Source organism: Acomys russatus, chromosome 22 (assembly GCF_903995435.1).
Source record: "Acomys russatus chromosome 22, mAcoRus1.1, whole genome shotgun sequence".
Taxonomy (NCBI): domain Eukaryota; kingdom Metazoa; phylum Chordata; class Mammalia; order Rodentia; family Muridae; genus Acomys; species Acomys russatus.
In genome coordinates, this window is record NC_067158.1 from 53367077 (window position 1) to 53394651 (window position 27575).

A 27575-nucleotide genomic window follows, 5' to 3' on the forward strand; every position below is an offset into this window, starting at 1 on the left:
AGGCTACACAGGCCACCTTAATGTATCTACCCCAGTTTTGGCCTTGGCCAATGGAAAACACAACTGAGAAAAGGAAAACCAGGTCTCTCTCTCTCTCTCTCTCTCTCGCTTTCTCTCTCTCTCTCTCCCTCTCTTTCTCTCTCTCTCCATGGCAACAGAAGGCAATGGTATCCGTTTATCAATCTCAAACGTCTTATCAGACAGCTCTTCCCATACAAACATATTTCCTCCCCCTCTGAAGTTTCCACATCTTGGCTTAGTAGGCCCTTTATTAAAATCCCCTTGACTTACTCAATTTAAATAAAATACCAGTTTCTTGCTAGAACCTAGACTAATGACCTCTCCAGTCCTATGAAGTCTAAGTGACACAGCCAGCCGCCACGAAGCACAATGGAAAGGTACCCAGAGGCACTATTTCCCCTCTTCCCTCCTGCTACCATCTTTACTTACTGTATGTGGCTATATGTCACTGTAGCCACTTACTACATATCTGTTGAACGAATAGAAAGCAATACTAAGACACTTCTGAGTATAGTTTTGCTTAGACTATATGAAGTCAAGGCACATTCATCTGGAAGACCAGATGTTAAACGTCTTACTTCAATGACTAGGTGGATGGGTTCAACTGAACACATCGTGTGTTCCCTTTTCTCATGCTCTGACTGATTTACAGCTGCACGGCAAGACAAGGGATGAGCTGACATTTCAGGGACAGTTGAGCAGACTAAGAGATTAGTCTAATAGACTGAGAGATTAGTTTGCTGATCCTTCCTAAATCTTGGAGAAAATGGGCACGTTAGCTTGTGTCACCCAATTCCAACCGGCTGGCTCCTCAAGTTTATCACTGCTGTGTCCTCGGCTGTAGACAGACATGCTGATGAGGGTCGACCAGAGTTCATTGGATCCATTCATGTTTCGGATGCATAAGTCAAACAGTCAATAAGGCTGAGCAAAACTCACCGTGTATATTGATCTTGCTGGTGTACTGCAGAAGTGACTTCCAGTTCTGGTATTGTGGGGAGCACCTCCATGACCCGTGGTAAGGGCACCTCTCGAGTGGACTCTACAGTTGAAGACAGAGAGCTGTGTCAGTCAACAGCACGGTAGAAAGAATTTGCAATATGGATGTGTTGGGAGACAACTCTGCCCTTCATCTAGAAAGGGGTTGGGCGGTTTCTATTACTCATTCCATTTCCTTCAAACGGTTCTGGCACTTTTAGCCCACTTCACTCAACAGTGTCTGTGCCTCCGTTTCTCCCTTTTCACCCTGTTTCCTAAGAATATGACTTGAAGCAGTGTTAAAATCACCATTAAAGTTACCATTTGTTCCACACGTGATCCTCCAAAGGGTAAGATGACAAAACTCTGTCAACCAAGAAGGTCAAATGAAACCTAACACAGCTTCTGCTTGGTCCCGGAGGCCCCATCTCCCCCAACCCCTGACCCCCGTTCCTTTTCACAGGACTCTTACACTTGAGCCCTGAGCATCCTTTTATTTTCTTTCATGGACAGTAAATACCAACCACATCTAGGGCACCACTTCTGTCAGTCCAACCTCACATCAAAGTCCCTAGAAACCATGATTAGTTGCTGGGTGAAGATGAAGGCATTTTACGGATGTAACCAGCATCCCAAACTGCTTAATTCTGAGCTGATGAAAAGGAAAAATATCTTGAGCGGAGCTGATCCTGATTCACTAATAAGAATTCACCAAAGAGAAACAAGGTCTTTCCCAAGATCAGAGACACTCTAGCTGGCTCAAAGAAGCAAACAGTCGTGGGGGACTGTAGGTGGCACGAAGGCGCTGCGGTTGGCCTCTGGTCCTCAGCCAGCAAGAAGGCAACGTCCTCAGTACATCATAGCAAGGAATTGAATCCTGCCAGGCATGACCTTGGAAGCAGAGTTTCTGCATGAAACTGCATATGAATGGCCTCTTGATTTCAGCTTTGGGAGTCTCGGAGCTAGGCCATGCTCAGTTGAGGGGTGCTCAAACTTCCAATCCACAGAAGCAGCAATAGCAGGTATGTGCTGTGTTCAGCTGCTGTTTGTGGTAATTGGTTACAGGGCAGAAACTAATATAGTGATCAATAGAGTATCGGCCTGAACTTCACCAGAGGCTATGATTTAAAATGTAGGCTCTTGGGCTCTGTTCCAGATCTCTTGGGTTTAAATCTCCCTTCCTAGAAGCCTGAGAGCCTGAATGTTCTGGGCTTCCAAGTTGACTTTGATGCACATGAAAGTCTTTCAGAATAATTTTTTTTGTGCAAATAATTGCTTAGACAACCCTTAACCAGATGGGCCTTCTGCGAATTTGAGCTTTGGAGACTGTGCTTCTTAAGCGTTATTTCAATGGAGGCTAGTCATAAAATGAAATAATGATCAAGGAGAATTAATAGAGTTTTTCTGGCTGGAGAGACAGGCTGCACATCGCCTGCTCGTGGATTTAGTTTGTGAATGTTTTACAGCACAGCGTAATGTCATATGGAAAGCTATTAGCTGTCCAAATGATGGCTAGTCTGGAAGATTCTCTGGTAGTATGTTATCTTTGGTTTCCCCTAGTATCCAAAGCCTTGCAACTCATAATGCTAATCACAAAACTTCTAGAAATTGATTTTTAAAAAACATCCAAAGTCAGATGTGTGTCATTTTAATGCCTTCTTCAGAATAGCTAAGACAGGTGAAATTCTTCCTTTCATACTGCACTAGAAAATAGAATTTCTTTCTAATACTGTTAATTCACCAATGCCAGTTAAGGCAACAGAGGCTGACAGAAATATTTGAAAGCATTACAAATGTCTGTTCAAGAGTTTGTCTAGTCCCTCATCCAAACAGTTGATGTTTTCAGGAACCTCTAAAGAGCTTAAAAATAAAAAATAAAAAAGAACTCCAGTGTTCATTTCAACCTGAATGAATCTCACAAACAGAGCAGCGGGAGAAAGCCTTTATCACACAGCCTGTGGTGATGTGCAAGGCTTCCGTTTTTCCCCCCAAAGAGATTTCTATCGCTGTTCAAAAGTCTTTTGCATCTAGGGCACCTGGGATCTAACCTCATTTCATCCTTCCAATGTAATTTTGTATTCCCACTGTGCAACCTGCAATGTGTTTTCACATTATTTTGTTCCTGGTGGGTTTCTTGACCAAGACCAGGTCCATCTCCCACAGGAGGACATATCTAAACCTTCTTCTCTTGTTTGAGAAGCCTGTTTTCCCCATCGGATTTTTGTTGTTGTTGCTGGTGGTGGTTTGTGTGATTTTTTTTTTTTTTTTTTTTTTTTTTTTTTTTTTTTTTGCGTGCTTGCCTCCAAACTACTTGGGGTGTGTGTGTGTGTGTGCGCGCGCGCGTGCGCGTGCATGCACGTGAAATGGGTGTAGGTGCTTGTATGTGTGAAGGTGCATGGATGTATCTGCACAAGTGAACATGTGTATGTGCACGTAGAGGTCAGAGGTATCATTCCTCCTTAGGCACTGTCCACCTTGTGCTGCTGTTTGTTTTGAAACAGGATCTCTCATTGGCCCCAGGGCTTACCCAAACAGGCTGGGCTTCCTGGCCTCGGAGTCTCAGAGGTCTTCCTGTCTCTGTTACCACAGATGTCTTATTTTTTTTAAAAAATGAGTTCTGGCTATTCTTGAATTCAAGTCTTCCTACTTGCAAACATCTGACTTACTTAATTTTGTTGTAATTATGTATTGGTCTTGGAAGATGTGGGTTAATCCCAGATCACAATTAAAAGTCAGTGTTGGAGTGGGGATGCATACAGTGGATCACAAGGGAAGCAAAGGGTCCAGGCAGGACCATCTGGGCAAAGATGGAGGACATGTTCGAAGCATATTTTCTGAAATCTGTTCTCCCAGAGCTGGTATAAATGGCTGTCACATAAATGAATTCAATGAATGACTAGAATAAATCATTCTATTTCGGCTGTGGGCTCTCACACTTGTGAATTTTCTTCCCACAAAAAGAGCCATCCTTTGCATTTTGATCTAGCCTATAATGAAGCAGGTAGTTATAACCTTCCCTCTTTTATGAACCCAACCTGCATTTTAATAGTCATCAATATTATGGGTAATGGTTAAGCAAGTAAAAATTAAATTTTCATGTTATCTTGCTTAGTTGCAAAACATCTGGCTCGAGTCGTTTATCTTCTCTTCTGCAGGAAATTGAAACCTGCACAGTCTTTATTATCCTGGCTATAAACACGCTGGGGATTATAACTTTACATTGCCATTAGTTTTATTTGGGGGGTGGACTGTGAATCAGGCCATCCACCTGCTTTTGACATTCACTAAGCCTCTTTGACAGAAAAAGTCCATTTTCTTTCCTGTTATTACTTTAGGACCCGCCCACACTAACTGCAGAAAAGAAAGGGCTTTTTAAAAGCTTTTTAAAAAATATTTTATTAATTTATTCATATTACATCTCAATTGTTATCCCCTCTCCTGCATCCTCCCATTCCTCCCTACCTCCTGCTTTCACCCTATTCCCCTCCCCTATGACTGTGACTGAGGGGGACCTCCTCCCATTGTATATGCTCACAGGCTACCAAGAAGAAAATGCTTTTAACCAGTGCTGAGCTGTCTCTTGTGAGGACTCACAGTGTCACACAAGCTGCTACAGCTTTCTAGAATTTCCCCATTTCTAGGGTTAAATGTAAAAAGCAGGAAGAGTTTTGATATGAACCAGCCTGATCCCCAGGTCATCACTCCCATTGAATACCGTGCTACCAACTACACCGTTTGGGCAGAATCGATTGAATCTTGACTGTGCTAGGAATTGCCTCTAAACCAGTACCGTTAACCAATTATCATAAAACCCCATTGTCTTTGCTTCATGTGCCTTAGTTGCTTGGACCAGTGAACCAGTGACTTAGTTTCTCTTAGATTCCATTTTCTCGTTAGCAGAAGAGTGGCACGCTTATGAAATTAAGTGAATTGATTTGTGTGGAAGTACAGCACAGATACAGTACTTGATGTGACCAGGGCTTCCCTTATCCTAACTCAGCCTGGAGGAGATTCTCTGGGACTGTGCTGGGGGCCTGGAACACCAAGATTTGCTGGGGTGCTTGACCAGTGGTCAGGGTTCAGGAAAACCTTGTTACAGACATAAAGATGAGAAGCTTTGAGTTGTGATGATGTCACCATTTGAGGCAGGATGTGGGATGACTCCTCCCCAACCCCCACCCACCCTCCTGTCCACCCACCTCCCCATCCCTCCACCCCCACTTCAGCAGCTGGAACCACTGATGAAGAAACCTGCTGTGGCGTTAGGTAATGGCCGCCCAGCAAGCAGGTGGACATCTCACAGGTCACCTCAAGAACACAGAAGGCAGTGGCTGGAGAGATGGCTCAGCAATAAAGAGCCCTGGCTACTCTAACAGATGTCCCAGCTTAGGTTCCAAACACTCACATGAGATAACACAGGACCACCTGAATCTGCTGACCTCCACAGGCACTGTATGAGCATGGTACACATGCAGGAGGGTAGGCACACATACATATATAAAAATAATTTTTTTAAAGAACCCAGAAATGCAAAAAGATGATAATCCCTCTCCCAGATGCTCCTCCTTGGGTGTGTGATCCAGGGAGAGACACAAAGCTGGCATCTGTCCAAATGGCACACCCAACAGTAGAGACCAGGAAGTCCTTTCTCATCATCCCATTTAAGGGGTATGACTTGGGCTATGCTTTTTGGCTTCTTGACCTCCTCAACTATCAAAAACTCAAGTGACAGCATATTGCTGGCGAGGATGTGGAGAAAGGGGAACACACCTGCATTGCTTGGACAACCACTTTGGAAATCAATCTGGTGTTTTCTCAGAAAATTGGGGATAGTGCTACCTCAAGCTCCAACTATACCTCTCCTGGACATACCCTGGAAATATGCTCCACCACACAACAAGGACATTTGCTCAATTATGTTCATAGCAGCCTTATTCATAATAGCCAGAATCTGGAAACAACCTAGATGTCCCTCAACTGAAGAATGGATAAAGAAACTTTGGTACATTTACACTATGGAATACTATTCAGCTATTAAAAACAAGGAAATCCTGACATTTCCAGACAAATAGATGGAACTAGAAACTATCATCCTGTGTGAGGTAATCCTGTCTGTCTTCCAGTCTCAAATTTCCTAACTTTCCTAGGGCTTCCACAGGCAACCTACTGATTCTCCAATCGGTTAGTTTCTTTGCAGTCAGTCAAGTGCCTTTCTAATGTTTGCATTAAATTATTATGTCATAGGCCACTTCCTATGACCTTGGTCTCTCTATCTAGTCAACCCATCAACCATTGTCTCTAGAGGATTTTGTTGATGGTGATGATGTTAGTTTTTTGTATCGCTGGAGATTCAATCTAGGATCCTTCTCATGCTAGTGGAAAGCTGTCGCCCTTAGAGAGGCTTTTTAAGGCTGCCATGGTGGCAGCCTTAGATATGTCTCCCACAGGACATATCTATATGTTGGTAGTGCTTTTGGGGGAAGGTTTAGGCGGTATAGCCATATTGGAGCAAGTATATTATTAGAGGAAGGCTTTGAGAATTTAAAAACGTGTACCACATCCTGATTGTTCTCTCTGCTTCGTGCCTTGGGTTTGAAGGTGTGAGCTCTCAGCTTCCTGCTTCTGCTGCTGTGTCTGCCACTTGCTACTGTGCCTCCCAGCCATAATGGACTCTTAGCCCTCTGGCACCATTAGCAGAAATACACTCTTCCTTCTGTAAGTGGCTTCTGGTCCTGTTTGTCACAGCAACAAAACATAACTAATACGTCTCAAAATGCCTTCCCCAGATGCTAGAGGGAATGCTTAGCACTTAAGAATGCTCATTGGTCTTCCAAGAGCCCTGAATTTGCTCCCCAGAACCCATGCCTGGCAGCTTACAACTACCTGTAACTCTAGCTCCAGGTGGCCCAATAACACCCTTGTCTGGACTCTGTGGGCACATGTACGCATGAGTGTGGTCACTCATAAAAAATAAAATCTCTTTTAAAATGCCTTTCTCAAAATAGACATTTTTTTTCTCATTCTTTGTTAGTCTTAGCAATTCTTCAAAATCTGCTGTCCATGTTTTCTATGAAGGAGAATTGTGTTCTTTCTGATAATTCTTGCTCTGTATGTTTGTTTTTATCTTTCCCATTCTTTCTGTTTTTTTGTTTTGTTTTGTTTTGTTTTGTTGGTTTTTTTTTTTGTTTGTTTTTTTGGTTTTTTTTTTTTTTTTTTTTTTTTGGCTTTTCAAGACAAAGTTAATCTATGTAGCCTTGGTTTGGCTGTCCTGGATTTGCTTTGTAGACCAGGCTGGCCTCGAATTTACAAGAGATCTGCATGCACCTGCCTCCCAAGTGCTGGGATTAAAGGAGTGTGCCATCACGCCCAGCTTTACTTTTCCCATTCTTAAGATTTTTTTTTTTTAACTTTTAAATTTATCTTTGATATATTTTAAAGATGGGAATCTTACTATACAGCCCTGGCTGCCCTGGAACTCACTCTGTAAACCAGGCTGGCCTTGAAGTCACAGAGATCAACCCGCCTCTGCCTCCCGAGTGCCAATACATCTGGCAAGATTCTTGCTCACCTCCCCTTTTCTATACCCATTTCTCCTGAGAGCTGTGCTTTTCACAAACTTTTATCATGAACGAATGACATTCCAAAAGCTATGCCAAAGTGAAGAATACAAGGATGGGTTAAAAAAAAAAAAAAAAAAAATGAACTCATCACCATGTAACAATAACAACTGAGTGACTAAGAAGAAACATGAGCTGTCATGTTTCTCAGGCATGGAAGGAAGTACCAGAGGCACGGGGCTTCCATGTGGCTCTGGCAGGCTCTATGCAGGGAAGGACCCTGCTGAGCTCTCCTTGGTTTTGAAAGTGGGGGTGAGATGGTGGTTGTTTTGGTTTGTTGAGGATAAATATTTTGGGGATGGATGTGTCTGTCTATTTCTCAGTGTGCACATGTGTGACATTACTCATCTTGTAGCTCATGAGCCACAAAGCCAGTCTGGAGTGAGCGGCTAACACTGCCAACAGACTCTGCTGAGTGTGGCACACAGGCGTTGCTTTTCTCAATTCCTTTTCTTTTCTTCATGTTTCTGTGCCTCCAGTGACGCACACAGGCACATTTTTTCTTTTTCTTACCTCTCACTGCTGCCTGTAATCCATCATTGCAAAGAGCAGCCTTAAGAACAGCACTCAGGGGAGACATGATTTTCCTTCTACTTCTCTCTCAGAAAGAACAACTTAGAATGGGGCGAGAAGGGGGATGCAGTTAGGTTAAAGGAATATAAATAAGAAAGATCTCGCCTCTTTTCCTTTTGAAGATGCTAAGCCTCAAAAGGATTCTTGGTCTTTACAAAAAAGAGGTCATCACCCTGGCTCTACACTAAACATGGATACTGTGTGCCTGGTAATAAAGCCAGAGGGGTTTTAGTGAGAGCCATTAAGGGAAGGCAAGCCCGAGACAGCTTTTTTTGGAGGGAGGGGTGTATGCAGGAAAGCCATGGGCTCATAAGTATAACTTGTGAGGTTCATCTTGTGGCTAGCCAGGGCTTAAAATTTGTGACTCCTCCAATTATATGAGGTGACAGCAGAATGATTGACTTGTTCTCAGACAAGACTGCTGTGGCTCAGAATTATAGCCAGGAAACAGAAATGGCCAGGCTTCCTCAGGAAGCCACAGCACTTGGCAGAGCTGGGTTAAATCATTCCTGGGGTCTGAGCAGGTGCACGAGATGAGAGAGCCGATGAACAGAGTCAACATCATGACCTCCCTTTAAAAATCTGTTTTTCTCTTTCATACAACTTTATGGGTTTTTTTTAAATATTATGAATTAAACAAAATTTTCATGAACCACACAAAATGTCCACTAACTCTACTCCTACACAGCTGACATTAAATATTCTTAACTAATGGCTTACCACCAACCATGGCTTAATAACTTGCCAGTTCCAACTAGGAAGTCTAAACTATTTACATTTAGACCTTTAAGAGCACCCAGTATAATTTTTCCCCAGACCAAGGGTCTGTGTGACTGCTTGTTTCAGTAGCTAGCAAAAGCCTAGGGCACATGGTCCCCAGTGGAATGCTGGGAGGGTCACATGGTTCCCCAGTGGAATGCAGGGCGGGTCTCTAGGTGGCTGCTATTTCCCTAAAGAGTTGCCTAGTTTCCTCTCATTTTTGAAAAGGGTTTACACACACACACACACACACACGCACGCACACACACACACGCACACCAGATTTGAACTTCCTTTTTTGTCTCTTCACCAAGTGCAAAGAGGCTGTTCACCCCCTGGAGACAAAGAGTATCAGAAAATATCACTCGATTCTGTGGCTTTTCAAGGAGTCGAAAGTATTCTTTCTTGCCAAGTATATGAGCATAGTCCTACCAACTTGTAGGGCTGAGGCAGGAGAGCTATAACCTTGGGCCCAGCCTGGGCTACATAGTAAGACCCTGTCTAAAAGAGGAAGTGAGAGAATACTCAGGAACTATCACACAGACAGGGAGATTAAAATGAAAAGTAAACGCAAGCCAGGCCTTGTGACACAGGCCTAGAATCCCAGGTACTCAGGAGGCTGAGGCAGGAGGATCACACAAGTTTGAGTCCCACCTTGGCTACACCGTAAATCTAAGCAATTTAGTGGCACCCTGCCTCAAAAATAAAAAGGGTGGGGTGGGGGCGGGGGGGTTACATAGGTTTTGGTTTTGTTTTTTTAAATCTTTCCTCTTTGGTGAAGGAAAGGAGCCTTTTCCATGTCTTAGTCTTTCTTTCCTCTTTTTATTTTTTTAAAATAGTCTTTCTTTTTAGTGTGAGTTGACAGCAGGAATTCAAAAGGAGGCCTCACAATTAGAAAGAGATGAAGTTGGAGGTCCAGCACCTGTGCTCACGGCCCTCTTAGCTGCCCTCATTAGGATCCCCTTACTCCCTCCCTGCTCCTCGGAGAGGACAGGGGGCCGTTTAATTGAGGCTATTAGGAGTTCTCTCTGGCAGAACAGCGACACCCCATGACGTGAAGGCTCCGGCAGAAGGTCTGCCCACTCTACAATTACTTCTTGCAATTCTGAGAAATAATGGTATCTTGTCTCATTTAAAAATAAGTCCCAGGCTTATTCCCTATGGCGTTCTCCCCCCTCACGCCGCCCCCGCCTACTCACGCGAGTTTCTCCTTGCCAATTAAGCAAAGTTTCTATTATTTAAGGAGGTGGCTTTGATCACAACTGTCCCCTGATAACGAGATGAGACGTGCTAAGCTGGATCTCATTTGCCTCACAGTTTCTTTATTCCAAACTCAAGGCTACTTAAAATGAGCTCAGGTCTCGAGTCTGCTCTATACCGAGACAGCGCAGCTTTGGGATTTCCTGCCCTTTATTATTTGCTGCCCCAGAACTCACCTGGGATAACCCTGACGTTCAGAGAGCTCGGCTTCACAGAGTCACTCCCTCTTAAGAGAACGGATGTAGATTTGTACATATGACCTAGTCCAAGGGAAGAAATTGAAGATTTAGATGACGAACAAGCACATTCTGCCAGCTGTGGTGGCCCATGCCTCTAATCCCAGCACTTGGGATGCTAAGGCAGGGGGATCCGGAGTTTGAAGACAGTCTGGACTGCAGAGTGAGGCCCTGGTCCCCCTCCTTCCAACATCACTTTCTTTTGCTGTGTTTCCTGGGCTACTTCAAAGGGTTATTAAGGTCAAAGGATAGCTCACAAGGGGTCTGAAGCAACCAGGCGTTGCCAGCTTTACCGTTAAGTCCTCAACAAACACAGGGGCATGTTGGCACAAGCCTTGAACCCAGGCACCCTGGAGGTAGAGACAGATATATCTCTGTGAGTTCTAGGCCAGCCAGAACTACATACTGAGTCCCTATCTCAAACCAAACAAACAAAATCACAAAAACAACAACAACAACAGAAGCACACAGACTCTTTCTGAAAGCAATGGTTTCTCCACTAGCATAAATGTGTCCCATCTGCTCCCGAGGAGCATCAGCCCCTGTTTACAAATTACTATTGTTATCTACATAGAGGTGATCCAAAGGGTATTTAAGAAGCATTTCATATTAGTAATGTCTAACGCATGAGTGTAGTGATATTTTCCATTGCTTTATACGCTTAGACTTGCAATGAAAACCTTTGAAAGCTACCGAGGTTGTCATCTGGACAGATGTTTGAATGAATGTACTTCCCGTGTCTTTCCAAGCATTTTTCTACCTTGTATCATTCTTCCTTAATCTGGATTTATATAAGAAAATGGTTCAAGAAACGTAGAACTATGAATATTTTCAAATAACACACATTTACTGAAAATAGCAAAGACTTCAGTGCCTAGCAGATACCAAGTCTTTATTTTGTTGTTTTATTAATTGTGTAGCTTTGGATAAAACCCTTAACTTTTCTGAGTTTGAGAATTTTTCCCTTTTCATGTATAAAACAAAAATAATAGCACCGTTTACATATTGTTCTGGCTTTATTCTGTGCCTATGACAAATACCAAAACCAAAAGCAACTTTGGGGGAGGGTTTATTTGTCTTTTACTTCCAGGTCACGGTCGAGCATTGAGGGAGTCAAGGCAGTCTGCTTCATATTCTGCATGGTGTTACCTCCCACTAGGAAGCTCACTTCACAGCCAGGAAGTACAGCAGGACCCACAGAGGCTCTGCTTGCTAGCTGGCTTGCAGACTCCCTTATACTTTCTTATACAATTTCTTATACAGTTCAGTATCTCCTACCTAGGAATGGTGCTGCCCACAATTGTGATTTTATATATTTAAATTATGATGTCCTATTGTGTCATATCCTGCTAAATATGATGCCACCATCATCCACTTATGATATCTTTTTTTCAGGGATAGTGTCATATGCATCATTTTGATCTCATATATACATAGATATAATAACATTTTTGCAATTATAATGTCATATCCTATCAAATGTGATACGATAGTCAGGCTACTATGATGTCATGTCATTCTTTTGATGGTGTCATATATTCATATATTTATGACATGTGAATATATCCATGGATTAATAAAATATATTACTAACAATTAAAGTCTTAATCTAAAACTACTCTAAAAAAATGCCTGCAACAATCTTAACAGTCTTAATATAAAGCATCAACGGCACCCTCGCTTGTGTGCAGATGAGCATTACTAATTCTGCTGCAGCAATGACTGGCAGTCTTGCCTGAGAAGTGAACACGCCCTGCAGCACAGCAGTGCTTCATTGAGAACTAGCTGTGCAACCAAAACAAGAAAAGGCCGGGTGGTGGTGGTGCACGCCTTTAACCCCAGCGCTTGAGAGGCAGAGGCAGGTGGATCTCTGTAAGCTCGAGGTGAGCAAGTTTCAGGACAGCTAGGGCTGTTACCCAGAGAAACCTATCTCAGAGAGTAAGAAAGTGGGGGGGGGGGAGAGGAAGAGAGGGGGGGGAGAGAGAGAGAGAGAACTAGCTATGTCCTGACACTGTTCAACTCCTTAGGTGATGTCTTAATTTCAGCCTTTACCCCAGCCAGCTCCGTGTGGTAGAGGCAAGCAGGACAGAAGAGGAAAATCGTGTCTAGCGATGATGACGCACTCAAAGCCATAGGTGGTAAAATATGAGTAATTGACTTGCATCTACATCTTTAAAGCCTATTGTGGTGGTGATGCTTTTTATACTGTCTTTCAGAGATCAACGACCTACAGAAGAACTGTCGGTTCAGTCCAATAAGCAGCCAGTACACGCACAAATACACACAATCCATTCTGATGGGTGAGTGAGTCATCAAACTAATTACTCAATCTGCTTCACACTGCTCCTACCATCCTAACTTAGAAGACTCCTTTTAGTTCTGCCCCACCTAAATTCTACCAATCCCCCCAACTCCATACTTACTAGGGATTTTATTTACACCCATATTGTCACCTAGAGGCCACTCTGCTCAGGATCTGTAGCTCTGCAGGTGTCACCACTTCCGTCTCTCTCTGCCCGCACTTCCACTAAGCCTCTCAGCCACCATCTGGACAACACCTTTTCACCTGCCCTTTTTCGTGCCCATTTGCCTGCTCATGTCGGAGACAGGCGCCAGCTGGTGCTAGTGTCTTCCCTGTACTTGCAATCTTTTAGATTATCTAGACCCAGCACTTACACACAGTAGCTACACACTAAGGGGCCAACCTAATCACAAGGAAATCTGGGGCAAACAAGGGTTTCCCTGGGCAAAGGCATATGACAGCCCTCACAATGCGGTTATTTCCCAGTACTTACTTTGCCACCTTTGCACTCTCCTGTGGTCTTCGAGTATTTTGTGGATAATAAGGATGATGCTGAGCATAAAAACTAACAGCACTAAAATATACCAGGTTATCTTCATGGAACAAGTAACGGCTGTAAGAATTAAAATAATAATAATAATAATAATAATAATAATAATATAATAATAATAATAAAAGTGCTATAAGAATCAATAGAAGTCTGGTGGCAGGCATAGGCTCTCACTGACACTCTGAGCTCTATCTCTGTAACTCACATGGAGGAAGGACAGAACTGACTCCTGAAGTTGTCTTTGACCTCTGCTCATGTGCCCTGGCACATATGCTCTCACAAGTGTATACATACATATATACATACATACATACATACATACATACATACATACATACATGTATATATACATATATGTGTGATATTCTATCTCATTGTGTTGAATATATATGTCAGCATATATATATGAATATTCATATATGTTCAACACAATGAGATAATATATTGGATAAAAGACAACCTTGTGGTATACACCTTTAACACAAAAGTTATTTGCAGCCTTAAGTGGAGCAGGGTCACTTGCTCTCCTGAACACCTTTCCACTACATTAAATGAAGCCACTAAATGAGAGAATTGGCCAAGTGGCTCCCAGAGATCCATTCAACTCAAAATCCTGACATTTAATTTCACTTCCAGGTGATACCAATATCAATTTTCTTACTGTACATCAAGAGTGCCACAGAGCAGCCCCAGGGTCGGAGCTGCGTGCTATTAATCATCTTGGTCATGGGCCGCCCAGCCCCTCTACTTAACAAGGCAGCAGTGGGAAGGCACACGGGGACACGGGGCTGAGATGAGCGGGATGAGCGGCCAGGGAGATAAGTGACTATACCCTGCTTCTGCCAGGTGATAGGCTGTTACCGCTTGGGTAGAAAATGTCCCCAGAGAGTCCTGCGACTGAACACTAGGTGCCCAACCAGTTATATCATTTGGGAAGGTTACACCTTTATATACCTATGTTTGCCGTAAACATAATTATAAAACATAATTTAGGATGATTAGGCTTTAGAAAAGCATTCTAAAGTAATGGGCAAAGCTCCCATCCTTTTGGAGTACCAAAAGTGCCTGGCAAACAGCCCTGCCATAGCACCTGTTTCTGTGTGATTCTTTTCCGCGGTACCTGACATACAGAAGGCACTCAGCGAATGGATACATCATAAGATGCTTTCTAACAATAGATCTTATAGGCGAGGAGGGGGCGTGCTGCTTAGCAGAAAATATTAACTGTGGGGGTTCAGAACAGGGTGTTAGGAACTTAATCAGCCTCGAGTAGAATTACATATGTCTGACCTTCCTTCCCCTCGGTTCAATCGGTGACCCCAAGTATGTGCACAGTATCACATCAGAAGACTCCTTTTACCCAGACTGTGGGAGCTCTGAGAGGGGGTGAGGCTGAAAGCCACCTTTAATAGTGCTTCCTGTGCAGATATTTACCTTTTAAAAGAGCACCTTTGACTACTGAGGTGTGCTAGCTTTTCTTCAAGCACACGTACCAGGCAAGCCTCAGTAATTCTAGGACAGAGGATCTTTCTCAGGTCCCTCACAACCCAGACATATAACCTCTGTCTCAGGTTTCGGTTGAGTCCCATAAAACCACATTTTGAAAGAAAAGTAAAGATAAGAAGATGAATATTCTTTCAGGCTCTATTAGTTCAGCAATGAGAATTCCTGGTTGTTTGTCCCCTGGTAAATTTCATAGCATTTTCTTAATTTGACCTATGGATACCCAACTTCTCCCCTCTGATTTCCTTCCAAACTTACGTTTTAGGTCCGTTTCTAGGTGCAAGGAAATGTGAGTGCAATTGCTCGTGGTTTTCATAACTCTACAAGTATGGTTTAGAGACTTTTCCCTGGTTGGAGCTTCTTCCACAGTTGTGGATGTTTCAGGGTGGGTTTCGGGGATGCAGGTAGTGTTGTGTCCCTTCACAGGGTCAATTAGAAGAGCGACAGTGACGTTAAAATGCTGGCATGATGAGTAAAAGCCGTTTGCCTCTGCTTCCATGGATCCCCTCATGATGAGGCCTAGAGAGGAGTTGAGAAAAGGTGACTTGCAGAGTCGTCATATCCAATAAGAAAACACAATTCAGAGCTTCGTGGGAAGGGCACAGTGGAGTGGCGTACTGAGCCTGGACTGGTACAGGTTCGAGGACAGGGAAAGTCTTATAGTCAGAACCAGGCTGCACAGGGCTACACAGCAAGACCCTGTACAGCAAAACCAGCCAACCAAAGCTGAATCTCCTCTTTTCTCTGCAACAAAATAGAAAAACAAGTTCTGGGCACTACAAATAACTATCAACGCCACTTTTTTAAAGTCATGGAAACCATCGGGGTAAAGTTGAAATAGGATTGGAGCCTCCCTGAGAACACACAGATATTTCCCTAATGATTTGTGGGATGGATCAAATTTTTCAAATTGTTCACAATGTTTTCCACTCCATATTGGCTGAGCTTTCTAGAAATGTAACAAAGTACTATAAAGTGGGTGACTTAAAGAATGGAAACTTTTTCCTTATGTTCTTTTTCTCTTTAAACACTTTTATGCACATGGATGTTTTATCTTTATATGTGTCTGGGTACCATATGCACACCTGGTGTCCATGGAAGCCAGAACAAGGTTTTGGATTCCTGGGTCTAGAGTTACAACTGCTTATGAGCTGGTGTGCGGGTGCTGGGAATTGAACTTAGTACATCCAGAAGAACAGCTGGTGCTCTTAACTGCTGGGCCATCGCCCCAGCTCCTGTCTCTATCTCATAGTTCTAAAGGCGGAAAGTGAATGTTTAAGATGGGAGCAGGGTTGAGTCCTGGAAGATGAGTCAGTTATGTGTTCCTCACTCCCGGTGGTTGCTGGCGGTGGTTGGCTTTCATTGGCTTACGAAGCACAGCCTTGGTCTCTCCCTTCATCCTCAAGTGGAATCTTCCTTGTGTGTGGTTCTCTGTGTCCACATGATTGGCACGGTGTGTGAACAGGTAAACTGTGTGTGTGTGTGTGCGTGTGTGTGTGCACGCGCGTGCTTATACATGTTATGCTGCAAGAACTTTGTTTTGTTGAGACGCAGTCTCTCATTGCAACCTGGGGCTTGCTGACTGGCTGGCCCTTGTTGGTCACCAAGCCCCAGGAACCCTTCCATGTCCATTTCCCCATCACTGGGATGACGAGTGTGTGTCATGCACAGAGCTTTTTGTCCTGGCTCTGGGGATCTCACATGGGTCCTCATGTTTATCTGGTAAGCGTTTTAGGAATGAGCAACTCCATAGCCTATACTTCTCCTTTTTATAAGGTCATTGATCATACTGGGCTAGATTCCAGGCTGATGATCTTATGGTAACGAAATTGTGACATTGTTCCACATAATGTCATAATCTCAGGTGCTGAAGGTTAATGCTTCACCATATTAAATTTTGAGAGGATACATCTCAGTCTATACCACTGTTGTCCCAAAACTTTACCAGCCTCCCACAAATAGGGGGAGTTTAGCTCCCTCCCCGTAGAGTACTGGAGAGTTGGACTGGCTTGTCCTTGTGGGAACATAGATGAAACACATTGTCTTTTCTATTCAGGGTTTAAAGAAGACACAGTTGGCTCTCCCTTTAAAGAACTTTGTAAAGATCAAAGCATGTGCTCAACATCGCATCCATTCTCAGCCATTCAGCTGCATTGTCTCAAGTTAGCCTGAGAATGCAAGGTGAAGCTATGGCCTCTCAGAGTGAGGCACAGGACCCCTCAGAGTAGAGATAAAAATCCAGTGGGACTCCTGGATGGCATGCTTGCTTGCTTGATTGATTAAGGCTGGCTGCACCATTCTGCAACCCCCCCCCCTTTTTTTTTTTGTCTTGTTGAAAGGCTTTGGATGGTGTGATCATTTTCTCAAGACCCCAGACCCAACTCTAACATAGTCAAGTGCAGAACAGAGTGACATTACATCGCCAAGCAGGAAAATGTGAAGCAATTCCACTTTGTCCTTTGGGATGCTAAGACCAGAGTCTTGAGTCACTATGAAAAGACTCAACTTATGGCTACCTGGTTGCAAGGAAGCCCTAGGTGAATTCAAGTAGAAAGACAATATAAAAGGGACCATCAACAGAGTGAGAAGGCAGCCCACAGAATGGGAGAAAATATTCACAGACTATACATAACTGATAAAAGTTAATATCTAGGATGTGGAAGGAATTCCTGTCAAGAAAGGAGGAATAAAGAGGAAAATAGAGAACTTTATTTTAAAATGGGCAAATGCCAGGTATAATGGTAATGCCTGCTGTCTCAGCTCCTCACAGGGCTGAGGCAGGAGAATCACTGGATACTAGGAGTTCAGGCCCATCTTGGGTAGCATAAGAAAACCATGTCTCAAAATAAACAAACCCACAAAGGACTTGAACAGATATTTACATCTGTTAAAAGATCTACATCCAATGGGTGGACAGAAACATGTTCAACATCGCTCGGTATCATACGAATGCAAGTTAGCCCCACAATCAGATGACCTGACACCTGTCAGGGAGATTGCTGTGAAAAAGATAAACAGTACGACTGAGAAGGGCAGATGAGGAGTCCTTGTACTGATAGTGGGTAAAATGGCCCGTTCAGTTTGGGAAGTAGTAAATAGCTTCCTCCAAAATATGAACAACATGGGGGCTGGAGAGATGGCTCAGCGGTAAGAGCACTGACTGTTCTTCCAGAGTTCCTGAGTTCAATTCCCAGCAACCACATGGTGGTTCACAGCCATCTATAATGTGATCTAATGCGCATTGTATACATAATAAGTAAAAAAAAATCTTTTTTTAAAAAAATGAACAACTTAACTACCATTTACTCCAACAAGCTCATTTCCTGGCATATACCCAAAAGAGTTGAAATCAGAATCTCAAAGACATGTTTGTATTCCCACAGCTCACAATAACTAAAACAGGGAAACTGCCTGAATGTCTACTGACAGACAAATGCATAAGAGAGAATTGGCTTCTGTAGAGATGGCTCAGCAGTTAAGAGGACTTCCTGCTCTTCCAGTGGACCCCACTTCAATTCCCAGCACCTACACAGCAGCTCACACCCTCCATAACTCCAGTGCCTTCTTCTGGCCTCTGTGGGCACTGCAGACTTGCGGTGCACAGACACAAGCATCACACACACACACACACACACACACACACACACACACACACTAAAAATAAATAATTATTTTTAAGAATAAGACCCTCACTCTTCCCAAGCGACCATGTGAAGAGAGAGACCTCAGCTGTCCCCTGGGTGGTTGCATCTACTCACTAACTGCAACAGTTTGAAATGTCTCAAGCCAGAAGTCCATCTGTCCCCATTCTGAATGTCTGGTCCAGATGGGGGTTGAGAAAGGGAGAGAGGTAAAAAGGAAGGGGAGGCAGGAGGAAGTGGAGGACAGGGAGAACAAAGATGAAGAAGAGGAGAGAAAGGAGGAGGGAAAGAGAAGAGAAAACAAGAGGGGATTGCTGCATTCCAAACCACTGTGGGTGGCGTGATTTATTACACAGCCAGGATGAGTACCACATTTCAAAGCCCTGCTCACGTATGATTGATGCAGCAGAGCAGTGATGTCTGCCAGCCATCTATCTGCTCTTAAAATGTTTCCTAGTCCTCCACCATCACAGAGGCACTGCCCCAACTCATTTTCTGTAGATCTGGGGCAGAATCTAAGGATGGTTAGGAGACTACAGGAATAAGAATTTTTGTCCGTATGCTCAACCATGTTCATAGCTGCCTTATTCATAATAGCCTGAACGTGGAAACAGCCTACGTGTCCCTCAGTAGAAGAATGGATAAAGAAACTGTGGTACATTTACACTATGGAATACTATTCAGCTATTAAAAACAAGGAATTCCCAAAATTTGTGGACAAATGGATTGAACTAGAAATTATCATAATGAGTGAGTTCACCCAGAAGCAAAAAGAGTTAAATGGTATATACTCACTTATATCAAGACACTAGTCCAAGGGGCATGTCCTATGAAAAACTTTACTTACCAGGAAAGTGGGTCAGAGGGAAGGACATCCTATTGAGACTTCAGGTGAGAGAAGCATGGGAGAATGGGGAAATAGAAGGATCCAGAGGGTCCTGGAAACCTACAAGAGGAACTTTATGACAGGTGGATCTGGGTCCTGGGGTCCTGCTCAAACTATGGTACCAGCCAAGGAAAATATAGGCAGTAAACTTCGAACCCCTACCCAGACTAGCCAATGGACAGGACATTCTCCACCATTGAGTGGAGAATGAGATCTGACTTTCACACGAATTCTGGTGCCCCATTTCTGACCACGTCCCCTGGATGGGGAGGCCTGGTGGCACTCAGAGGAAGGATAGCTAGTTACCAAGAAGAGACTCGATACCCTAAGAGCATATATAGGGGGAGGAAGTCCCCCTCAGTCACAGACATAGGGGAGGGGAGTAGGGGGGAAGCGGGAGGGAGGGAGGGAGGAATAGCAGGATACAAGGGATGGGCTAACAATTTAGATGTAATATGAATAAATTAATTAAAAAAAAGAATTTTTGCCCAAAGCCAATGCTAAGAAATCTGTTCCTATTCCCAAAGAGTGAAAAAAAAAAAAGTTCAGTAACTAGTGACATAAGAGCACTTCTGCTGAATAGATGGTGGTGGAAGTGGTGATGGTAGTAGTCATGGTGGTGGTGATGGCGGTGGTGGTGGTGGTGGAGGTGGATCCAACATTGAGGCTTGAGGCCACCAGCATATTTTCACAACTGTGAAAGAATTGCTTGGCTTCTCAGTGACCAGTGTGATTCAGTTCAATTAACTATATCGTAGCTATGGCTCTCACAACCCAGCCACTCTTCTTTGCTTTCTATTGCTACGATTAAATGCCACGACCAAAAACACCTTGGATCTATTTAGCTTCAGGTTCCAGTCTATCCTTAGGGGATGCCAGGGCTGGAGCTCAATGCAGCCACCTGAAGGCAGACATAGAAGCAGAGACCATGGAGGAGTATTGCGTAGCAGCTGGATCCCCCTGGCTTGCTCAGTTTCCCTTCTTACATCACTCAGGCCACCCAAGTAGGAACTGTACCACCCATGGTGGGCTGGGCCCCACACGTCAAGTAGTAATTAGGAAAATGACTCACAGACATAAGCCATAGGCCAATCTGATCTGAGCAACTATTCAGTTGTGATCCCCTCTTCCCATGTGACCAGGTTTATATCAAATTGACAGTGGAAGCTAACCATGACAACACGCAATGCCCCATTAGACACTGCAAAGAGCATACAATTATTCTCTTGCTTGCCCCTTCTTTCTTTCAACAATTACTGAGTGTCTATTATGGTTTACATCTTGCATGATGCTGAAAGGAGGGATACAGTAGTAAACAAAGGCAAAGATCTTGCCCTCAAGAAGCCCATTGGAGAGCCAAGCAAGAGAACAACACATACCTGAGAGTGGATGCTAAGCACTTACTTAGAGTTGTGTTTTGTTTTGTTTTAACAATCAGAATCTACAAAGAACACCCAGGCAACCTTTTAGCTGGCAAATGCATGTGGATTACACTGGTATTCTGGTGGATTTTATAAACAAGCATTTTGTTTTCACTAAGTTAAACGAAAATTCATCAACATTACAAAGCCCCGTGAAATCACTCATTAGAAGCCACTGAGGGTTCCAGCGCACAACTAGATGTTACAATAGAGAGTGTTTGTGGGGGCGGGGCGGGTGGGGCACAGGATGTTCGGGCATGCACGTGCATATGAAGGTCAGAAGACAGTCTTGGGTGTTATTCCTTGGGTGCCCTTTGTCTTCTGTTTGAGACAGGGTCTCTCATTGACCTAGAACTGCACCAGGTAGCCTAGGCTGTAGGCTGTGAGCTTCCAGAAGCCCGCCTGTCTCCGCCTCCCACTTGGCATTTCTAGAATTACAAGCAGGCTCTCCAGCATGCCAGATTTTTCTTTTAATATTTATTTAATATTTATTATGCATCTGTGTGCATATATGTATACAAAAGTGCAATGCCTGCAGAGGCTGGAAAAGTGTATCAGAGATCCCCCAAAACTAGAGTTACACACAAGTAAGTGTGAGGTGCCCAATGCCAATATGGGTCCTCTGAAAGAGATGCTGAGCCATCTCCACCTCGGTGCCCAGTTTTTAATGTGTGTTCCGGAGTTCAAACTCAGTTCTTTACGTTGTAAAGCAAGAAATGCTTTATCAACTGTGCTGGCTCTCTAGGCCTGGAATTTTTTTTTTTTTTCAGAATAACTTAATTTAGACTTGGCAAATGTCACTCTATTCCTTTGTATTTACCTTTTGATGTTTGTTCTTGAGAAATTAAATCCGTGTCTCCTTTGGATTCACAAACCAGACATAAGAAGCACATCGGAGATTCACTTGTGATGCCGTGGCAAACCTCAGTGAAGCTTTGGAAACTGGAGAGATTTGGAAACATTGCCATAATAGCCTGTGTTTCCTCTGCTGGTTGCCGAAGAGCGACAGAAGAAAAATTGAAGGAGGAAAGTGGATAGGTGAAATTAGGTAGTAAACACACTTCCCGACAGCAGAGTTCTTGTGTTCTCTCTGCAAAGAAAGAAAGAAAAGAAAAGAAACAGACACACTCTTTAGCTGTGGATTCTTACGTTTTTGACATTTAAATAAACACAACTTGAGCTCTTCTTGTTCTCAGGCAGAGGACAGCTTTCCCATGACAAGGCTTTGTTTTTACCTGAATCTACTCCATTTAAGCATTTCTTTTTTTTTTTTTTTTTTTTGTTTTTGTTTTTTGTTTTTTTTTTTCTCCTTTTTTTTTTTATTAATTTATTCTTGTTACATCTCAATGTTTATCCCATCCCTTGTATCCTCCCATTCCTCCCCCCCCCCCATTTTCCCATTATTCCCCTCCCCTATGACTGTTCCTGAGGGGGATTACGTCCCCCTATATATTCTCATAGGGTATCAAGTCTCTTCTTGGCTACTTGCTGTCCTTCCTCTGAGTGCTACCAGGTCTCCCCCTCCAGGGGACATGGTCAAATGTGAGGCACCAGAACACGTGAGAAAGTCGTATCACACTCTCCACTCAACTGTGGAGAATATTCTGACCATTGGCTAGATCTGGGAAGGGGTTTAAAGTTTACCTCCTGTATTGTCCTTGGCTGGCGCCTTAGTTTGAGCGGGACCCCTGGGCCCAAATCTGCCTATCATATTGTTCTACTTGTAGATTTCTAGGACCCTCTGGATCCTTTTATTTTGCTGTTCTCCCATGCGTCTCTCATTTAGAGTCCCAATAGGATGCCTTCCCCTCTGTCCCAGTTTCCTGGTAAGTGAAGGCTTTTGTGGGACATGCCCCTTGGGCTAGTATGCAGATATAAGTGAGTATATACCATTTGATTCTTTCTGCTTCTGGGTTAACTCACTCATTATGATCATTTCTAGCTCAATCCATTTATCCACAAATTTAGGGAATTCCTTGTTTTTAATAGCTGACTTCTCTGTATCGTTCCAATTTTAGTATATGTGCTGCCGAAGCGAGCACAGCATTTCTTTTTTAAACTTGTCAACATTCTCTGTTAGTTTTCAGAGAAAAAAAAAATAACCACGCAGGAAGGTGATTAGAAACACTGGCATTTTAGCCGTCTCTTCTTCTGGAAAAATTTAAAGGATTTGTGTGTGTGTGTGTGTGTGTGTGTGTATGTGTGTGTGTGTGTGTGTGTGTGTGTGGTGTGTGGTGTGTGTGTGTGTGGTGTGTGTGTGTGAGGTGTGTGTGTGTGTGTGTGTGTCATGTGTATGGCCCTGGAGGCCAGCAGAATCCATAGGAACCCCTGGATCTGGGGTTAAAGCAGCCCGCCAGAGCACTGGGAACTAAACTGGGGTCCTCTGCAAGAACAATAAGTGCTTTTAACCACCGACCAATCTCTCCAGCCCCTGGGAAAAAAAATAACAGATAAATCTTAAATTTAATTTTAAATTTGTCTGAATCTATCCATGTTAAAAAACAGCCAAAGGCATGGATTTGAAGAAAGGATCAAAATCTGGACAGTGTTTCTGTGTTTGTTTCTTAAGTCTGCTAAGCAAAGTTCTACAACCTTGGCAATTCAAAATAATAAATTGAAAGTCTCTGCCAGTTTGAGTGGCCAGAAGTTCAGTGCTAACATCAATAGTTAGAAATCCTGAAGTGTACAAGCTCTGAAGAAGCTACAAGAGGCTTCCCTCTGATTCTCTTCTTCTTCTTCTTCTTCTTCTTTTTCTTCTTCTTCTTCTTCTTCTTCTTCTTCTTTTTCTTCTTCTTTTTCTTCCTCTTTCTTTGTTTCTTTCTTTGTTTTTTGGCTTTTTGAGGCCTCACAAAGCCTCAGTGTTCTCTGGGTTCTCTGTGTAGCCTTGGCTGTCCTGGACTTGTTTTGTAGACCAGGCTGGCCTCGAACTCACAGATCTCTGCCTGCCCCTGCCTCCCGAGTGTTGGGGTTGCATCTGTGCACCACCACGCCCGGCTCTGATTCTCTTCTACCTCCTGGTAGCCGCCTACATTCCTTGGCTTGTGGCCACCAGTGTCTGCAGTCGCAGCGCTTTCTCTTCCGTGTTTGTGCTCTCTACTCTTCCAGTTCTACCAAAGCTTCCTCTGACTCTGTGTCAGTCAGAGTTCTCCAAGAAAACAGAACTGAGAGAATGAATGAATATATATATGTGTGTGTGTGTGTGTGTGTGTGTGTGTGTGTATTCATTGTAATATATATGGGGTTTATACCTAAATGTACATTTATACATACACACACACATATATATATATATATGCATGCTGATGTGTGTGAGGTGTGTGTGTGTGTGTGTGTGTGTGTGTGTGTGTGTGTGTGTGTGTGTGTGTGGTTTAGTAGAGTGGCTTACAGGCTGTGGTCCAGCTAGTCCAACCGTGTCTCTCTACTGATGGGGAGTCCAAGAATCCATCAGTTGTCCTGCCCACAAGGCTGGCTGTCTCAGTAGGCTGTAATGCCAGTGAAGGAATGGACTTGCCAGCAAGAGTGGGAACAAGCAGGCAGAGTCTTTAGACAGTTGTGCTCCCAGCGCTGGGGGAGCAGCTCCTCTCTGCCATGCGTTCCTTCCAGGATGCACTGCCTCACCACAGTGTCTTGTTTAAAATGCAGGCCTTTGGGGCTGGAGTGATGGCTCAGCTGCTAAGAGCACTGGCTGCTCTTCCAAATTACCTGGGTTCAATTCTCAGCCTCCACGTGGTGGCTTACAACCATCTGTAATTCCAGTTCCAGGGGACCTGACACCCTCTTCTAAACTGCCTGGGCACCAGGCAGGCATGTCATATGCATATATACATACACGAAGGCAAAATATGCATATACATAAAATAAAGTCAAACTTTCAAATTTTCAAAATTTCAAATGTAATCCTGTGTTCCAGACCGAAAAAAAAATTTTAAATGCACAGGAGCCAAGCTAGTCAGCACCCACATGGCATCTCACAACTGTCTGTAACTTCAGTTCCAGGGGACCTGACACCCTCACAATAGACACACATGCAGGCAAAATACCAAATGCACACAAAATAAAAATGAACAAATTTATTTGAAATGCAGTCTTTGCCTTGGGTTGGGCTTATCTGTGATTTAATCAACACAAACAAATCTGAGCTCATTGTGTGATTGAAAGTGATCACTTAGCAGTACTGATCAGCTAAGGAGTAGATAGCACATCTTCCAGGAACTCCCACACTGTCAACTATCTTTTACATGTGCACTAATTGACACGGTCAATCCCACCTGTCTGTGGCTTCATCGCCTTTTCTCTAGAATGTAGCTTAGGATTTCTAAGTGGCACAGAGCACAGCGAAACAAGTGCTCCCTTTTTTTAAAAAAAGAGATTACTTTTAGTTCAACCATAGCTCAGGCTCAAAAGGACGCCAATCTAGTGACTAATGCTAAATACTAAAATACTAAAGCATTTTAATGTGTGGAGTTTATATTAATAGTAATTCCATAAGCGTTTGATCACTAGTGATTTGTAGTATGATTCGATAAATTAAATGTTTGTGTCCGAGCCCTCTATATTTAAAATTATTTTTTGAATAATTCACATATAGTTTCCAGCTGTGAAGAAATTTCAAAATTGAGTTGTAAATAAAGGTTTTATTTGGGGGAAACAATGTTATTCAAATAAATTTTATGATGTGTGATATACTTAAAATAAAAATCGTAATGCATTTGTGACTGTAACAAAATATTGCCTTCAGTAATAACGTCAGAGAGGGCAGCTGGGGATGCACCCACTGACAGCATTTTCATTTATAGGGTTTTCAATATCACTAAAACACATGAAAAATGTATTTCCTGCCGCCTCTCCATCTTCCTTACTGGCGCTTTGATCTTGTGAGATTTTTCAACTCCTTGAATTTATATTGCTATGACATGACCTAGAAAGGAGAGTGAGAAAATGTTGCTGTCAGTATTGCAGTCTTGTTCATAAGTGGCCGGCCAGGCTTCCTAGAATAGGTGGTTTACCCTTTATATTTGGCTATCGGGTCGACTCACATGTCTTTTAAACCTCAATTTTAAATATTCCATCGGGAAAGGAATAAATAGAAGACACAGCCTTTCTGGGTATGATTTTAAGAAATAAAGCATTCTCCTCCCAGCCACTTTTGTCATCAAGTGGTCTGTATTCCCACCTCCAAAAAGAAGGCTTTGTGAATTTAACTCCCTCCGGTAATATTCCTGGAGTTCTATGTCTACCGGCCCACTCTGGGGTACGCATCCCAGAATTACTTCAGTACCGAGTCGGTGCCTTCTCTGAGGGAGTGTGCAGAATACTAAATAAAGTCAGGAAAACATAAGACGGAGTAGGACAAAGGTCCAGGCCAATCACTTCTCCCTTTCCAAAGAAAAGCAAACAGAAACACTAAAGAACCAAAAATATCACGTATATGTTTGTGCAAGATCCTTTAGGCCCATTAAAGAATGACAATAACACCGGGAGGTGGTGTCACACACCTTTGATCACAGCATTCAGGAGGCAGAGGCACGTGGGACTCTGAGTTCTAGGACAGCCAGGGCTACACAGAGAAACTCTGTCTTGGGGAAACAAACAAACAAACAAACAAACAAACAAAAAAGAATGAAAATAAGCACACATTAGTATCCCTATCACCAAAAAAAAAAAAAAAAATAGGCTGTTGCCAACACCTTTCAAGCATTCTCACCACTGCAGCACCATAGCACAAATGTGCGTGTTATGGACTCTTCTGTGACTTGCCTTTTTTCCTTAATATGTTTTACTCACGATGGGTTTGCACAGATGTAATTAATTTGCTGTGTCTTGTGAATGAATATATTATATCATTTATCCATCTTTCTGACAGTGAACATTTGGGTTGTTTCCATTTTGGGCTGTTCAAAATAATGCTGCTATGAAGCGTAACTCCCATACATTACTGATAGGAATGCAAAATAACACAACTACATTGGGGAACAGATTTTTATTTTCTTATAGGTTAAATATATACTTATCATATGACCCTAAAATTTCACTCCTAGGAATTCATACATGCAAATAAAAACATATCCACATGATCAGAGGCTTCTATTTTGCCTGCACAAGAGTTTCATGGTAGCTTTTAAATGTTATAAGAGCCAAAAATGAAAACAACCCACATTTCCAGCAAATAGTGTATCTAAAAACAACTTCTGATATATGATGGAATATCCCTCAGTGACAAAGAGAAGAAACTACAAGTAACAACTTGGAGAAATTGCAATGGTGTTTTTGCTAAATTGGATAAGCCACACAAGTGACTGTGTGCCACATAATCTTATTTATATAAGATTTAGGAAAATGCACAATACTTGGTGGTGAGAGGGTTCTTACAGGATGGAGCAAGAGAGGACTTTTGGCAATGGAAAGTTATGCCTTAATTGTGGTTACAATGTGAAACCCATCACACTACATCTTAAAAATATTTTCTCTTGCTCATAACTATGTTGATTGTTGACTGTTTAGTTTGTTTGTTTGTTTGTTTTTCCAGTTTGATGCAGTTCTGTTTGTCTATCTTAAAAATCTTTGTTCCCGGTGCTTTTGAGGACATTTCTAAAAGTCATGGCAGGGACCAATCAAATCAAGAATCTTTTCTTCTAACTGTTTGACAGTCTCCGGCCTTCCAATGGTTAATCTGTTTTGAATTAGCTCCTTATGTGCCATGAGATAAAGATCCAAATGTATGCTTCTATAATTCACATTTCTGATGGTTTCTTCTACTGAAACAACTAAGTATTTATGTTATATCTCATATTTCTAATATTCTTTGAAAATCTAGTTCTGCTATCTGTT

At 42.9% G+C, this 27575-nt stretch overlaps 1 protein-coding gene across 1 annotated transcript in view; it reads right to left on the reverse strand.

Annotated features, from left to right (window-relative positions):
• Positions 1-926: 926 nt before the first annotated feature.
• Tmem156 (transmembrane protein 156) overlaps positions 927-27575 on the reverse strand; it is a 33779-nt gene continuing 7130 nt past the window's right edge. The window contains exons 2-6 of the mRNA XM_051165088.1: positions 21568-21837; positions 15058-15318; positions 13240-13359; positions 10385-10468; positions 927-1063 (exon numbers count right to left, since the gene is read on the reverse strand). Coding sequence (XP_051021045.1) covers positions 957-1063; positions 10385-10468; positions 13240-13359; positions 15058-15318; positions 21568-21837 — 842 coding nt within the window. The 3' untranslated portion in view covers positions 927-956. The remainder of the gene's footprint in view (positions 1064-10384; positions 10469-13239; positions 13360-15057; positions 15319-21567; positions 21838-27575) is intronic.